Below are 15,406 nucleotides of genomic sequence, written 5' to 3'. Positions count from 1 at the left end.
TACTAAACAGGCATTCACAATTGCATTCATTCAATTCAATTGCAGTTACCTTGCAGTAGAAAGGGGTTTGATTTAAATGGTGCAGCAGGTAAAGTGGTGCCATGGCCAAATATTGTCATAACTCCACTAAACACCTAATATTGCTATATTTTACTACTAAACAGGCAGTCACAAGTGCAGTTATATTTCAAGCACTAGGGTCATGATTTGAATTGTGCCACGAAGCGCTGGTGAAGCAAGAACCGAAAAGGCTGCAAAGACATCAAGACGTGCCCACCCTGAGGCATCCCAAATCTCATGGAGACAGACAATGTGAGAGGAGCTCAAAATGTTAACCTCATGATCACTATTGAGGACAGAGCTGACCCCTGCCACATTCCAGCTAGTTAACCTAAGTTGGCTTGAGGAATTTGAACTCTATTGACTGCTACCCCCTCACCATCTGCCTCCAAAGATCAATCCTGTTCACTGAGCAAAGAAGGGGCTTCAAACCTATTTTTAAGCTGGATTCCTAGCTTAGTAGCGCATTGGGGGTGGGCCCCTTGTTCTGAGCTCCGTGTCATGTTGTCTGGTATATACCAACCCCCTCCTCGGCTTTCTTGATGAGTTTCTGAGGAATCTTAACTATTGATTGATGATTTTGTGAACAACGATTACTAGAAAAATTGGATGTTGGATATTTTGTGGCTACAATTGTCGAGGGAAGACTGCTCGTGATTTCCAATATTGAAATAGCAGTACATGCCCTGAGGAAGTCTTTGGGTATTATCCTATAGATGAAACATGTGTTGGCTGGTGGCTGTGTCATCAAAGAATTGAATTGTATACAAACAAGTCTTCTTGAAAGCACAACATATGAAAATAAAGAGCAAGGACTAACATCTGATATTATTATTGTATATGGACCAACGATCTGAAATTTGATCATACAACAAAAATATTTTGCTTTGCTCAGGGAACTACTCTTTTTTCTTTGATAACCTTTAAAAGAAGCTTGATGTAATCTCAAAAGTTAAAACAGCTATATTATGTTGCTAAAGCGTAAAACAATAGTACTGGACACACACACACACACACAACAAAAACACATATACATACATCACCCCAAATACTATTGTAAATTTAAGTGTGTTTCATATGAAAGTTGTACAATTAATGAATTACCAATTTCAAAGCTTGCATCAATGAATCCAACAAGAGATGCAGGGATATTAAATCTTCTCTCCAGTTGTGTGATCATATTTTTGGAGTAAACTCCTACCATTCCTTTTGTCAAATAGGCATATGATAGAGCCAGAAGAAAAACCTAGAAAATAGGAAACTAAGTCACAGAATATTGTCCTATTGATTTCAAACATCATCAGTCAATGGTTTCAAATTAAGATATAGCTTTCTCTAAAATTTTCAGCAAATTAATCAAAATCATGATGGCATATAAAGATCATGCGGACACACTTCAACTCAGTCATAAATAGTTAGGATTATTGAGACCTAGGGTCTTTAAAACAATAAAGCAACTCATTCATAAGATACAATAAAACAAGAGGCACACATAAAAATACATATTTTGTAATAAATATCACAATAGTATAGCAGCACCATTGCATTTGGACTAAGTATTTAACTATAGAATCTCTTCCTTTAACATTTTGTTGACCACAGTTAAAAACAGTCCAACTGCAATTCTAAATATTTAATTTCTTTCACAAGCTCCACTGTTCATATACACTCACAAATCCCATAAGCTGCTAAAACCCCGAAGCAATCTAATAAAACATGTAAATAGCCACACTTCATAGTGAAGAATCACACTTTATATTCAGACCATTAGTACATTTTTCTTTGTCATTTAGGGCCATTAAGGTACCATATATCTTCTTCCCTGGCACAGCTTTTATACAAAACATGTAGCTCCCTTTTAGAGGCATTCATTTCAAGGGTGCCCACCTCGAGTATTAAGGATAATATTCTACATGTTTCACCCAACCATTTTCTGACTTCTTTCGCCCAGCTGAAAACACTGTGACAAATGTAAGTTTTTACAGACAGTAGATATTTTAAATTTTCCCTCCCTTATCCTCCCTAGTTACATTCTCACCACCCCAACATATGCTAAATAGATCCAGGCTGGGAAACAGGTTTCCATTCTTAAGGCCACTACCACTAACGTAAGGGTAACAATCTCTTTGCACACATTTTCCAATTTAAGCACAGCAATTCTGCTTCTTACTAGATTTGGGGACATGATCATAGCAAGATAGGCTATTAAGTTGGGGCATAATGAGGATCCTCCATGGTAACTATTGCACTTTCTTAAACCACAAAAGGAAGACTGAGCAATTGCTTTTAGGCATGCAACATGATCCTTTCAAATTAGGTTCACATTAAACCACATCCCTAAGTATTTATACTTTTTAACTATATCTATTTTATTTCCTCCTGATATCTTCACCATTACTTTGGTGTTATCCCTAGTGACTAGAAGCTTCTTCCATGTAAAATTCATATGAAACACATTCAGTTTCCTTTTTAAGACCACCTCCATCATGTCTCTTATTACCAAATCATCAGCATATAAAAGACATGGGACATGAAAGACTTTCATCTTTGGCATAATCCCTTGGCACCTTTTAGGGCAGCTAGCAAGTCCACTAGCTAGCTGGCAAACTGCCCCTGACAAAAAGCTTGGTCGGCCCCCATGGGGTTGAAGTGGCTGTGCGACTGCGCTGTTTGCTAGGGCCGGTTTCGGCCAATTTGGTGCAGGGGGCCGATATTGCTGACCCCCGGTAACAAAAATGGCCCCCAGGGTCCCAACACTGGCCCCACCCTGGTGGCCCACTGGGGTAATGCCCGGTGCCCGCTACGGCCAGTCCGGCCCTGGCCCAGGTTTGAATTACCCTCTTTAAAAAATCTGTGCTTTTGCTGGTTTATATTGTAGGTTTAACTCAGTCTTTCTTCTATTGCAGCAGGATATTTGAAAATAACTTATCCCCAATATCTAGAAGGCTGATCAAGCAATACTTTATCGCATCTACAGCATCACCTTTCCTATAAATGGGTCTTATAATTGCCCCTTCCAGCTTCCTTGGAAAAAGCTGGACACTAAAACTCTTTGAAATGTCACAAAATAGAGTTTTGCCAATAAGTCTGCATTACCTTTGACTTTATTATCACATATGGGATTTTATCGGGGCCTGCTGCTATTGTTATTTTTAGGGATAGTATTGTATCTTTAATCTTTTTGCAAAGAATACCCGATGGAGTTCTTAACTTATTTCAAACATTTCTATTCTGGGTACCTCCTCACTAAACTTACCGTATAGTTCATTTAGGTAACAAACCCAAGCATCTTCACCCACCATGTACTTTAACCCCCCACCATCATTTCCTAATCCATCCGGCACCAACTGCCAGAATTCCGCAACATTTTGGTGCCGATCACGATCCGGCAAAAAATTCCCCCGTGCGACTCGTATCGGGTCTTTTTACCGTACGAATCGTACAAGTGCCGTACGAACTGGCAATCACGATTCGCATGGTAAAAAGTCCATACGAACCGCACTGGGAATCATTCCCCACACGTCCTCGGGTCGGAAAATGTGTCCGACACGTCCTCGGACGATTTACCTTACAAACGTGAAAATCCAAGTCCGACCGAGGAATCACGATCCATCCCGTGCGTCCGAGCGTACAACCGTATGGAAAAAACACCGTCCGCACCGAACACCTATAGCAACCATGGAGACATGTGCCCGCATACGCGCCCAACACTCCCCCCAGCCCCCGTACGTCCGACACGTACCCCCCGTATATGTATACCCCCACCCGTCTAGGTACACCCCAGTACGTTCCAGTCGTACCCCCACCCCAGTACGTGTCGTACCACCGTCAATGTACACCCCCCCACCCCTGTACGTGTCGTACCACCGCCAATGTACACCCCCCCACCCCTGTACGTGTCGTACCACCGTCTATGTACACCCCAGTACGTTCCAGTCGCACCCCCACCCCAGTACGTGTCGTACCCCCCGTGTACCTACACACCAGTACGTTCGAGCCCCACCCCCACCCCAGTACGTGTCATAGCCCCGTCTACCTACACCCCAGTACGTTCCAGTCGTACCCCCACCCCAGTACGTGTCGTACCCCCCGTGTACCTACACCCCAGTACGTTCGAGCCACACCCCCACCCCAGTACGTGTCATAGCCCCGTCTACCCACACCCCAGTACGTTCCAGTCGTACCCCCACCACAGTACGTGTCGTACCCCCGTGTACCTACACCCCAGTACGTTCGAGCCACACCCCCACCCCAGTACGTGTCATAGCCCCGTCTACCCACACCCCAGTACGTTCCAGTCGTACCCCCACCCCAGTACGTGTCGTACCCCCCGTGTACCTACACCCCAGTACAATCGAGCCACACCCCCACCCCAGTACGTGTCATAGCCCCGTCTACCCACACCCCAGTACGTTCCAGTCGTACCCCCACCACAGTACGTGTCGTACCACCGTGTACCTACACCCCAGTACGTTCCAGTCGTACCCCCACCCCAGTACGTGTCGTACCACCGTCAATGTACACCCCCCACCCCTGTACGTGTCGTACCACCGTCAATGTACACCCACCCACCCCTGTACGTGTCGTACCACCGTCAATGTACACCCCCCCACCCCTGTACGTGTCGTACCACCGTCTATGTACAGCCCAGTACGTTCCAGTCGTACCCCCACCCCAGTACGTGTCGTACCACCGTCAATGTACACCCCCCCACCCCTGTACGTGTCGTACCACCGTCAATGTACACCCCTTCCACCCCTGTACGTGTCGTACCACTGTCAATGTACACCCCCCACCCCAGTACGTGTCGTACCACCGCCAATGTACACCCCCCCACCCCTGTACGTGTCGTACCACCGTCTATGTACACCCCAGTACGTTCCAGTCGTACCCCCACCCCAGTACGTGTCGTACCACCGTCAATGTGCACCCCCCCACCCCTGTACGTGTCGTACCACCGTCAATGTACACCCCCCCACCCCTGTACGTGTCGTACCACCGTCTATGTACACCCCCCCACCCCTGTACGTGTCGTACCACCGTCAATGTACACCCCCCCCACCCCAGTACGTGTCGTACCACCGTCAATGTACACCCCCCCACCCCTGTACGTGTCGTACCACCGTCTATGTACACCCCAGTACGTTCCAGTCGTACCCCCACCCCAGTACGTGTCGTACCACCGTCAATGTACACCCCCCACCCCTGTACGTGCCGTACCACCGTCAATGTACACCCCCCCACCCCTGTACGTGTCGTACCACCGTCTATGTACACCCCAGTACGTTCCAGTCGTACCCCCACCCCAGTACGTGTCGTACCACCGTCAATGTACACCCCCCCACCCCTGTACGTGTCGTACCACCGTCAATGTACACCCCCCCACCCCTGTACGTGTCGTACCACCGTCAATGTACACCCCCCCACCACTGTACGTGTCGTACCACCGTCAATGTACACCCCCCCACCCCAGTACGTGTCGTACCACCGTCAATGTACACCCCCCCACCCCTGTACGTGTCGTACCACCGTCCATGTACACCCCAGTAGTTCCTGGCGCACCCCCAACACAACCTCCTAAGTACGGAGCGCACCCCATGCCCCAACATCACAACCGCATGTACGAGTCGTACAAAGCCACACACAAGGACATAATCGTACAACCAAATGGCCCATGTACACACCGTACACACGCTCAAAACGCACGTACACAACAAGGACAAAACAAAACAACACAAGAATACACCATTAGAAAGGCACACAGCCACTAAACATGGCCAACAACCACTAAAATAACACAATCACTGACCTGCAACTGTCAAAAACAAACAGAGGCCCAATACACCACCACTCCTTATAACACACCCACCCAAAATTCAAACACTGCCACACCCACCCATGGACCAATAAAAAGGGCCCACACACACAAACCATGAGCCTTTGCAACAGACTCACTGCTGCCAGACACCACAGAACCAGACTACAAGCTACACCACACCTTACACTTGCACACCTTCACACGACCACCCTCACAAACACCCTCTCATCACATTCACACACACACACACAACCATCCACACCCCCCCAACATCCACACATCCCCCCACCCACACCATCCCCACCCACACCCCTCACCATGCCCACTACCAAGAATCCAAAGTTCAGTCACCGAGAGTTGGAGGTCCTTGTTGATCAAATCCTCAGAGTTGAGCCACAGATCTTTGGAACATTGGTCAGAAGCACCAGCCAGGCAGCCAAAACAGCCATGTGGCAGACCATCGTCGATGCTGTGAATGCCGTTGCGGACACCAGGAGGACCAAGCAGGATTGCCAGAACAGGTGGTACGATCTGCGGAGGAGGGTCAGAGCCAAGAGGCAGGAGGAACACGACCAGGCCAACGCCACCGGAGGAGGGCCCTCCCGCAGACCCGTACAGTACCATCCCTGGGAGGAGAGGTTGATGGCCATACTGCCGGTGGAGGCAGTTGAAGGAGTAGACGGACTCCGAGACCCGGGTGAGTACACAAACAACGCACCTCACATGGGGGGAACTGCAACCACAACCAAAATTACTAACAGGCACGCAACCACCACAAGCCATCGCATGACTCAACCACACTCCATGAGCAGGCACATGCCACTGCTGCCACCATGCCCCATGCACCCAGCTGGACAATGTCAAGTCACAGGCCACAGAAGACAACAACACATGACACGGCAACCCGGATGGCGGGAGGCTGGGCACAAAAAATCACATTGTGCGACTCCAAAGCAGACAACAATGCCCTCTGCCCATATGGCCTAGGTCACAGCCAGACAAACACTGTGTCCCAACACAGGAATGACTTGCCAGCAAATGGCGGACGCCTTGCATCAACACATGGGGGTGAAGGCACTGTTTTGCACATGACAGCAGCTAATGAACAGCCAACATTGTGAAAGAGTGGCAGCACACACCACCACAGCAGCAGCGCACAGACACACAGCAGACAAAATGGGTGCCTGGAGATCAGAAACAAACTCACATCAACAGGCCAAGGGCCACTCAAAGATCTGCCAACAGTGTGTGCCCAGGATGCTGGGCCAAGGTGACAGAGGGTGACACACGGAGGGAGGGAGAGGGGGACAGAGAGGGAGGGAGAGGGGGACAGAGGGAGGGAGAGGGGGACAGAGATGGAGGGAGAGGGGGACAGAGAGGGAGGGAGAGGGGGACAGAGAGGGAGGGAGAGGGGGACAGAGAGGGAGGGAGACGGACAGAGGGAGGAGGCTGACACACGGAGGGAGGGAGAGGGGGACAGAGAGGGAGGGAGAGGGGGACAGAGAGGGAGGGAGAGGGGGACAGAGAGGGAGAGAGAGGGGGACAGAGAGGGAGGGAGAGGGGGACAGAGAAGGAGGGAGACACAGGGAGAGCAAATCAGTCCTTTGGTGTGTGGGAATGTCTGCTCGTCAGCAGGTGGACTGCGTGCATGTAGACAAGGGTGGCCAGTGCCAGAACCCCCCCTCTTCATCATGGCAAAACGCAGGGCCATGTCCCAACCTGTACACGAGCACAAGGACAGCCACCTGCATCATATAAGTGTGTGGATCCACTCCATGTGCACATGTACAGTGCTACAAGGAAGGCGCAAATGCATGGCTCGCCACACCTGCACACTCCACTGCTGACTGCAGTCACACTTGACGCAGCAAGTAAGACTGTGCCACACATAGTTAAAGGGGCCAAATTGGTGCCCAAGGGACACACCCATGCACAAGTGCACTGTGAGTGGAATGCAAGACAGATCCTAATTCCAAGAGGAAATGTGCCAACTTTGAAACGGATGAAACATGGATGTTGCATGGACCAAAATTAACATTTTCTCTCTCACACACAGGTCAACGTCGTGCTGCACCCCCCAACACTGGGGGGGAACACTCACAGGACCCGGATCTGCAGGAGACCGATCCCACCGGCAGCGACCACCCTCACCACTCTGCGGACGACCCCGACCGACCTGGCCCCTCTGGTGTCCAACCACCTGCAGCACCTGCGTCAGGTACAACCGTGCCAACCACCACCCCCACTCCTGCCACATCCCAGGAGACACCCAGGATCCCTGCCCCAACACCACAATGCAGCCAGGCTCGCCAGGAGGGACACGGTGTCCCGGGCACCCAGGAGGAGGCAGGCGACAACGCCAATGCCACCCCTCAGGTGTCCCGGAGACCCGATGTGCCCACAAGTGCAGGCCAGACGCAAGTGGGCAGGGGTGGTGGGAGTGGAGGACGGCGGAGGCGCGAGCCTGACCAGTTGGCTGGGGATCCGGTATTTTCCCATGTCCGTAACATCCTGGACTCATACCGGCAGGACACCACGGGCATGGCCCAGGTTGTGTCCGTCCTCGCGGGGATCAAGGTCCAGCAGGCCCAGCAACATGCGGAGCTAATAGCCTGTCTACAGGTACACCAACGGAGGATGGAGGACAGACAGGCTGAGCAAGTGACGGCGTCCCAGGGGATTCACGCTACACTCCGTCGGATGGCCGACACCATGGCCGACCCTCCCTGTGCCAGAAGGCGGAGAACATCACCACCCACAGGGAGGGATCAGGAGGAGGAGGAGGAAACATCCGACGGAGCATCCCAGACGTCGTCACGGCCTGCTGCTGAGGTTCCCCGCAGGAAGCCGGGTCGTCCACGGAAAGGACCGTGAGGGTGGCTGCTACATCACCATCTCCCAGGACACCTGGCCTGGCACCTGGCCCACTGGAGCAACAGCATCACAGCATCAAGAGACATTCTCTGCCACATGGCCCTGCTGGTCACTGGCTGACCAATGTTGACAAAGACTGTGGCATGGACTCTGAGGATTTCCAATGGCAAGGACACCAACTCCCCTACTGAACTTTGGATTCCCTAATCCCGGAAAGCCCCTCACTTTGTCCCCCCCCCCAATAATAAATCACACTATTAAGAGTAGATGCCTGCTGGTAGCATTATTACCTAACATGTGTCTTGTACAGTCTAAACATGCCTGAGTCATCTGTTCACTTCAACCATCCACACCCTGGGGCCTGAGTCTGGCACAGGACACATGGGTCACAGTTTATTAGGCAAGACAGACATGGAGCACCATACACACCCGTGATGGTCAGAACCAGCTGAGGGGGTGGCCGAACAACCGTGCTGACAGACACATTGAGTACAGCAACAGTCATGCGCAGAGGTCAGGGATCCTGGCCAGTGTCCTGGGGGGCACCCAGGTATGTGTAGACAGGTGGCAGAACCATGTCCTGCAAGCTTGAGTCCGGTGGATGCAGAGAATGGGGTCATGGACAACGTTGGATGCATGGGGATGGCACATGTCACAATACCCACACAGTCATGGACATCATGCCCAATACACAGTCTCAGCACACACACACAGCTTGCATCTTGCCACTCGACACATTGACACATAGCCACAATCAGGGAATACCATGCCAGACATGCAGGATGCACCGTGCCAACACACCAGCATTGACTGAGAAGAGGCACCTTGGAGGCATAGGGACACCTTTATTAGTCATGTTTTTGGGATTGCAGAGGCAACTTGAAGTACACATGAACACATCATGTGGAGTAACATGTGGGTCCAACACTGGCACCCCCCTTCTGCAGCACAAATGCGTGATAGCCATGGAACTGGCACACAAGCGTCGGCTAACAGCTAAACACCCACAGCTGCTCACGGAGAGCCTGCCATACACCATAGATCCGCTGATGTGGAAGTCCCACGCCATGTAAAGACAATGTTAACCGTATGTGTCCGAGGGCAGTGTCACACACATTGATGCCATCATCACAATCCACTATCCCATCACTGATGACTGACAACCAGGCAGCCCATCTATTCAGGTGTACCCAGCTGCATGTCGTGTCCCATGGGGATGCCACATGTCTGCAGAGGAACCAAACCCCGACCGGGGCAGTGTGCACACATCGTGAACAACTGCCACACCCAATACACCCCAGATGCATCCCTTACCCCATGGAGACTTCCAAACGTGTCCGTGCCTGTAACGCTGAGTCAGCCCACGATGTCATGTCCATGAGGAATAGCAGTGCCACAACAATGCAACCAGCAAACGGCATGCGCAGGTACCTGGGGAAGAGAGACACACAAGAAGTCAGCCACAAAAAGCACAGCCACTTGCATGTGCATTTACTCGACACATGTATGGATGACAACATGCTAGGTCACAATTATGACTGGGGAAATACTACCATCACTGCCACCATCACTCCAGTGACACACCCACACACACCTCTGACCCACGTGCCATACATGCAGGTGGAGACACACATCACAACGCATGCCACACGGGGACCAATGCGTGCACACTCAGACCCTGGTACTCACCACTAAGCAAAGAAGTCGCGTATGAGCCGAGTCCGGATGTCCTCTTGCGGCTCCACATCCTCCACATCACTAGCCCCATTGCCAAGCCCTTCGTCCTCCACGGGTGGATGGTCCTCGTCATGTTGATTCAGGATGAGTGGCACAGCTCTTTCAACTGCCATGTTGTGCAGCATGCAGCAGACCATGAAGATCTTGCAGACCTTCGCCGGGGCATAAGGGAGTGCACCGCCGGTCTTGTGGAGGCACCGGAATCGGCTCTTCAGCATGCCAAACGTCCTCTCTATCACTCGCCTTGTCCGGCCATGGGCGGTGTTATAGCGGAGCTGGGCCGGCGTGATGGGGTTGCGGAGAGGTGTCAGCAGCCAAGGCATGTTGGGATAGCCAGCGTCCCCTACATGGGAAGCACATGGACATCGTTAGAACTGGTGAAGCGGTCGTGCTGGTCGGCTATACAGAATACAGGACAGACAGACTGTACCCACCAACAACACATGCCCGTTCGTTGCGCAGCTGCATCATCATATCAGGCATCCCGCTACGCCTCATGATGTAGGCATCGTGTGCTGATCCTGGGAAACGAGCACAGACATGTGAAATCACCATATTGGACAGACACACCACAAGGGCATTGATGGAGTGGTAGTGCTTCCGATTGCGGTACGCCACCTCCCGTGCGTGTGGTGGTACCAAACCTACATGTGTCCCATCTATGGACCCAATGACATGGGGCATCCCTCCCAGGGCATAGAATCCACGCTTGACCTCAGTCATCTGTTCAGGGGTTGGGAACTTGATGAAGTCATCCAGGTGAATCAACATGGCCTCCAAGAAATCATGCAGCACACCGCTGAACATGCTCTGGGACATGCCACCAACATGAGCTATGGTATTTTGGAAGGTACCCGTGGCAAGAAAATGTAGGGCAGCCATTACCTTCAGCTGGGGTGTCAGTGCCGTAGGATACCTGTGCTGCGGTTGCAGGTGTGGTGCCAGTCTCGCCGTCAGCTCCAGAATCAACGGTTGGGTGAAGCGGTAGAGCCGGATCCTGTCATTCTCCTGCATGGTAGCCAAGTCTGGAATTCTTCGGGCAAGAGGAGGCGCTCTGCAGTAATTTGGAAGTGACAAGGAAGAGTGAGTGCACTACGAGAACAACTCATGTCTACTGAGCACATGTAAATCTGGCAATACACACATGCTACATAGGGAGTCAGGCATGTGCTACATGCCCAGGACACGTATGGATGCAAGGTGACACTCCTTCCAAGACCCAGCTACACACGGTGATTGAGAACCTCCCCATGCCACGCCATGTTAATAGCTGTGTCCCAGTGCAAGTGCACAGCCCGACGCAAGACAGGAGTGACATACGCCAACACATCAGCAGAAGTAGGATGCCGATTGCAGAGACTGGTAGCGGAACACTGGAGCCACAGGTCACATGACATTACACTAGTCCAGCCCACACACCTTGCCATGAAGGTGCACATGTCATGACTCACCACACATTCCTTGTGAGGATGCTGACATGGCCTTGTCACGCTACTCCGTGTCCCATGCATACATGTGCACCTCACATCCGATAACACATGTGGCATGGTGTGCGGAACAGTGTGCAATGACAATCTACACACAGCCACATGTTGGTTGCGGCAACGGCTGCAGCTTTTGAGGGTGCTACAACATCAACCTGATGTAAATCCCGGACACATATATGACATAGTCACATTGTGCACTGTGGGTAGTGACAAGTCATGTGTCATGACCCCTGTACCGGGCATCATGGGACACTTCCGTGTGTTGGTGTCCGTGCCATGCCAGTGACGCTCACCCCAAGTGCGCAGTCCCACATGCACACATGTCAAAGGAGTCAAGGGCATGCCTGGCACACATTGCACCCTCACACAGTACACATGTACACATCTCATCATACATCTGGTGCCTTCTCCACTCAGGAGGCATGTTCCACATCACAGCCTGTGACACCTGTGCCCCACACATGTAGTAATGCACAGACGATGCCTTGATGTCCAGTCCTGGACAAGTATGTCCATCCATGGACAAGTATGTCCGCCCTATTCCTACCTGTGTGTCGCCTATCACCACAGTGATGTGTAAAAACCGCCGTACTGCTGCTGAGAGGGCCTGTGCATGTTCCCAAATCACTGTGGGAGTGCTGCCGTATGTGTACCCATCGTGATGGCGAGCGTACAGGCATTTGTACGATCCGTAGCACTACGAGTACGCATACGCGTGCAGACCCATAGTGATAGTGAGCGTACATGCGAGTGTACGGTCCGTACCACTACGGGTACGCATACGCGTGCAGACCCATAGTGATAGGGCCATACACACGCATGTACGCTCACTATCACTATGGGTCTGCACGCGTATGCGTACCCGTAGTGGTACGGACCGTACACTCGCATGTACGCTCACTATCACTATGGGTCTGCACGCGTATGCGTACTCGTAGTGGTACGGACCGTACACTCGCATGTACGCTCACTATCACTATGGGTCTGCACGCGTATGCGTACTCGTAGTGGTACGGACCGTACACTCGCATGTACGCTCACTATCACTATGGGTCTGCACGCGTATGCGTACTCGTAGTGGTACGGACCGTACACTCGCATGTACGCTCACTATCACTATGGGTCTGCACGCGTATGCGTACTCGTAGTGGTACGGACCGTAAACTCGCATGTACGCTCACTATCACTACGAGTACGCATACGCGTGCAGACCCATAGTGATAGAGAGCGTACATGCGTGTGTACGGTCCGTAACACTACGGGTACGCATACGCGTGCAGACCCATAGTGATAGTGAACGTAGGCATGCATGTACGGGCCGTTGCCATGCATTTGGGGTGCCCTAGGGCCCCGAAACGCACCGTACCTGTGTGTGATGCTCAAAATTACATAGGGGACAAGTATTAAGGCCTACATGCATGCTGGTTGTCATGGAGACCAAGTTCAAATTTCGAAATTGTTCTGGAAGGTGCACAGCAGAAGTCAGTTGGAATTCTTCTACTTTGTTGCAATGTGTTTGTGGGGCTGACATCATGCAGGAGAATGAAACCGATAGAGAACCCACAGACTGCTAGGTTTGAAGGGATTGGTGGAAACATAGGATGCAAATGTGAGTGACCAATCACTCTGGACTCCTGTGCATGAGACTGGGCAGAAGGGCACATATAAGGCAGCCAGGTCCCATGAGGGAGCACTTGCCTGCACATCTTTGCATTCGTCGACCCAGCTGCTGCTACTGATTCCCTGGAACCATGTCAAGGGCTGTGGAGAGGACACAGCCATTCACCCTGGAGGAGAACATGGCTCTGCTGGATGTGATCCTCCCACAGTACTCCATGCTGTATGGGCGACCAGGGTATCAGGTGAGTGCATAGGCCACTGCCACAGACTGTCCCTATGTTGTGACTGTGACTTCTGCCATTGCGTCCAGGTGTAACACACATGCCATGTACTGTCGGGGGGGTCCCAGGGGGGGGGGGGTGCCAGATGTCTCCCAGCAGTGCCCTGAGACAGGAGGGGTGGGGGCCTATCACTCACAGCAGTGCCCTGAGACAGGAGGGGTGGGGGCCTATCACTCACAGCAGTGCCCTGAGACAGGAGGGGTGGGGACCTATCACTCACAGCAGTGCCCTGAGACAGGAGGGGTGGGGGCCTATCACTCACAGCAGTGCCCTGAGACAGGAGGGGTGGGGGCCTATCACTCACCGCAGTGCCCTGAGACAGGAGGGGTGGGTGTGATGCACAGTGTGAGCCTTGATAATTGATTGTGACATTGCCATCATTCCACCTGTGTACCCACTGTGGCACGTAATGCTTTTTCCCTCACCAGGGGATGATGTCCCTATGACAAAGGTGCAATGCGTTGGCTGCATGACATGCCTTGTTGTAACCAGCTAATTTGTACCCATATGTCTCTCTGTGACATGTGGCTGGTGTATTGATGTGGTGTCACTTGTTCCTCCTCACAGGTAGGCGCCACTGCCAAGGAGCAGATCTGGCTGACCGCCGTCAGTGCCGTGAGGGGTGTGGATGGTCGGAGGCGGAGCCTGCCCCAGGTGAGGAAACGCTGGCAGGATATCCGGTGCTGGACGCGGAGGATTGCACGGCTCCTGCTGGGGGACTCACCTGAGAGCCACAAGAACCGCGGCCGCCGCCGTCTGAGCCACCTCCACAGGCGTGTGCTGCCGGTGGTCTTTCCAGACCTGGAGAGGCGCTTACAGGCGATGCAGCAGCCGGAAGGGGGTAGGTACATGTGTGTTTGTTGTGTGTCACCGGCATTTGTAAGGGCACAGTAGCATGAATTCACTGGCAGGGTTTAAAGGTGCTGTGCAGATCCTGTTTGCCCCAGTATAGCGCTGTGCCCCTGCCACCCTTCCCCTCCTTGCAATGTGTTCCCTGGTCTGTGTGTAGTCACTCCTTCACAAGGTAATGTAGGCTGGCGCTTTGTCCACGAGAGCAATGACTGTAGCATCATGTGTGGGGGTGGTGTGTAACAGGTTGTGGGACCTTGCCTGTGCACTGTCAAGTTCACTGCATGTGGGTTCCATGTCAGTTGGCACTGATGCTGACTCCAGACATGGGAGTTGGTCTCTCATGTGTCATGCCTTACAGCGCGCATGTCCTATGTAGTGGCCTGTGACATGATGTGCATGAGTGTGCGATACACATAGTGCAGGGATGGTGACGTGTGTTGCAGTCATTACCATTCAGTAGCATGTAGTTGCGTGCCCACTACTGTCCCCTGGGGCACCTTTTCCTCAGTGGTGTATGTGTCATCATTAACGTGGCCAATCTCAGTGTCTACAGCGTAGGTTGTGCTCTGTGCCATTGTCCCCTGTCACCATGTATATAGACGTGCTATTTTGTACAGGTGTCCACTGTGCAGCCTGACCTGATTGTCCTTCTTCATACTCACAGTTGCCAGTGCCTG

General features: G+C 52.0%; 1 protein-coding gene across 4 annotated transcripts in view; it reads right to left on the bottom strand.

Annotated features, from left to right (window-relative positions):
- LOC146855138 (solute carrier organic anion transporter family member 1A2-like) overlaps positions 1-15,406 on the bottom strand; it is a 643,199-nt gene that overhangs the window by 438,193 nt on the left and 189,600 nt on the right. For 3 of the 4 annotated variants that reach the window (XM_085650570.1, XM_085650572.1, XM_085650571.1), the window contains exon 3: positions 1,165-1,306. The exons of the other annotated variant lie outside the window; for it this stretch is intronic. In XM_085650570.1, the coding sequence (XP_085506696.1) occupies positions 1,165-1,306 (142 nt within the window). The remainder of the gene's footprint in view (positions 1-1,164; positions 1,307-15,406) is intronic. 4 annotated transcript variants of the gene reach the window in all.

The sequence above is a fragment of the Triturus cristatus genome, chromosome 4_1, assembly GCF_964204655.1.
Source record: "Triturus cristatus chromosome 4_1, aTriCri1.1, whole genome shotgun sequence".
Taxonomy (NCBI): domain Eukaryota; kingdom Metazoa; phylum Chordata; class Amphibia; order Caudata; family Salamandridae; genus Triturus; species Triturus cristatus.
This window is presented reverse-complemented; position numbering and strand designations above follow the sequence as displayed.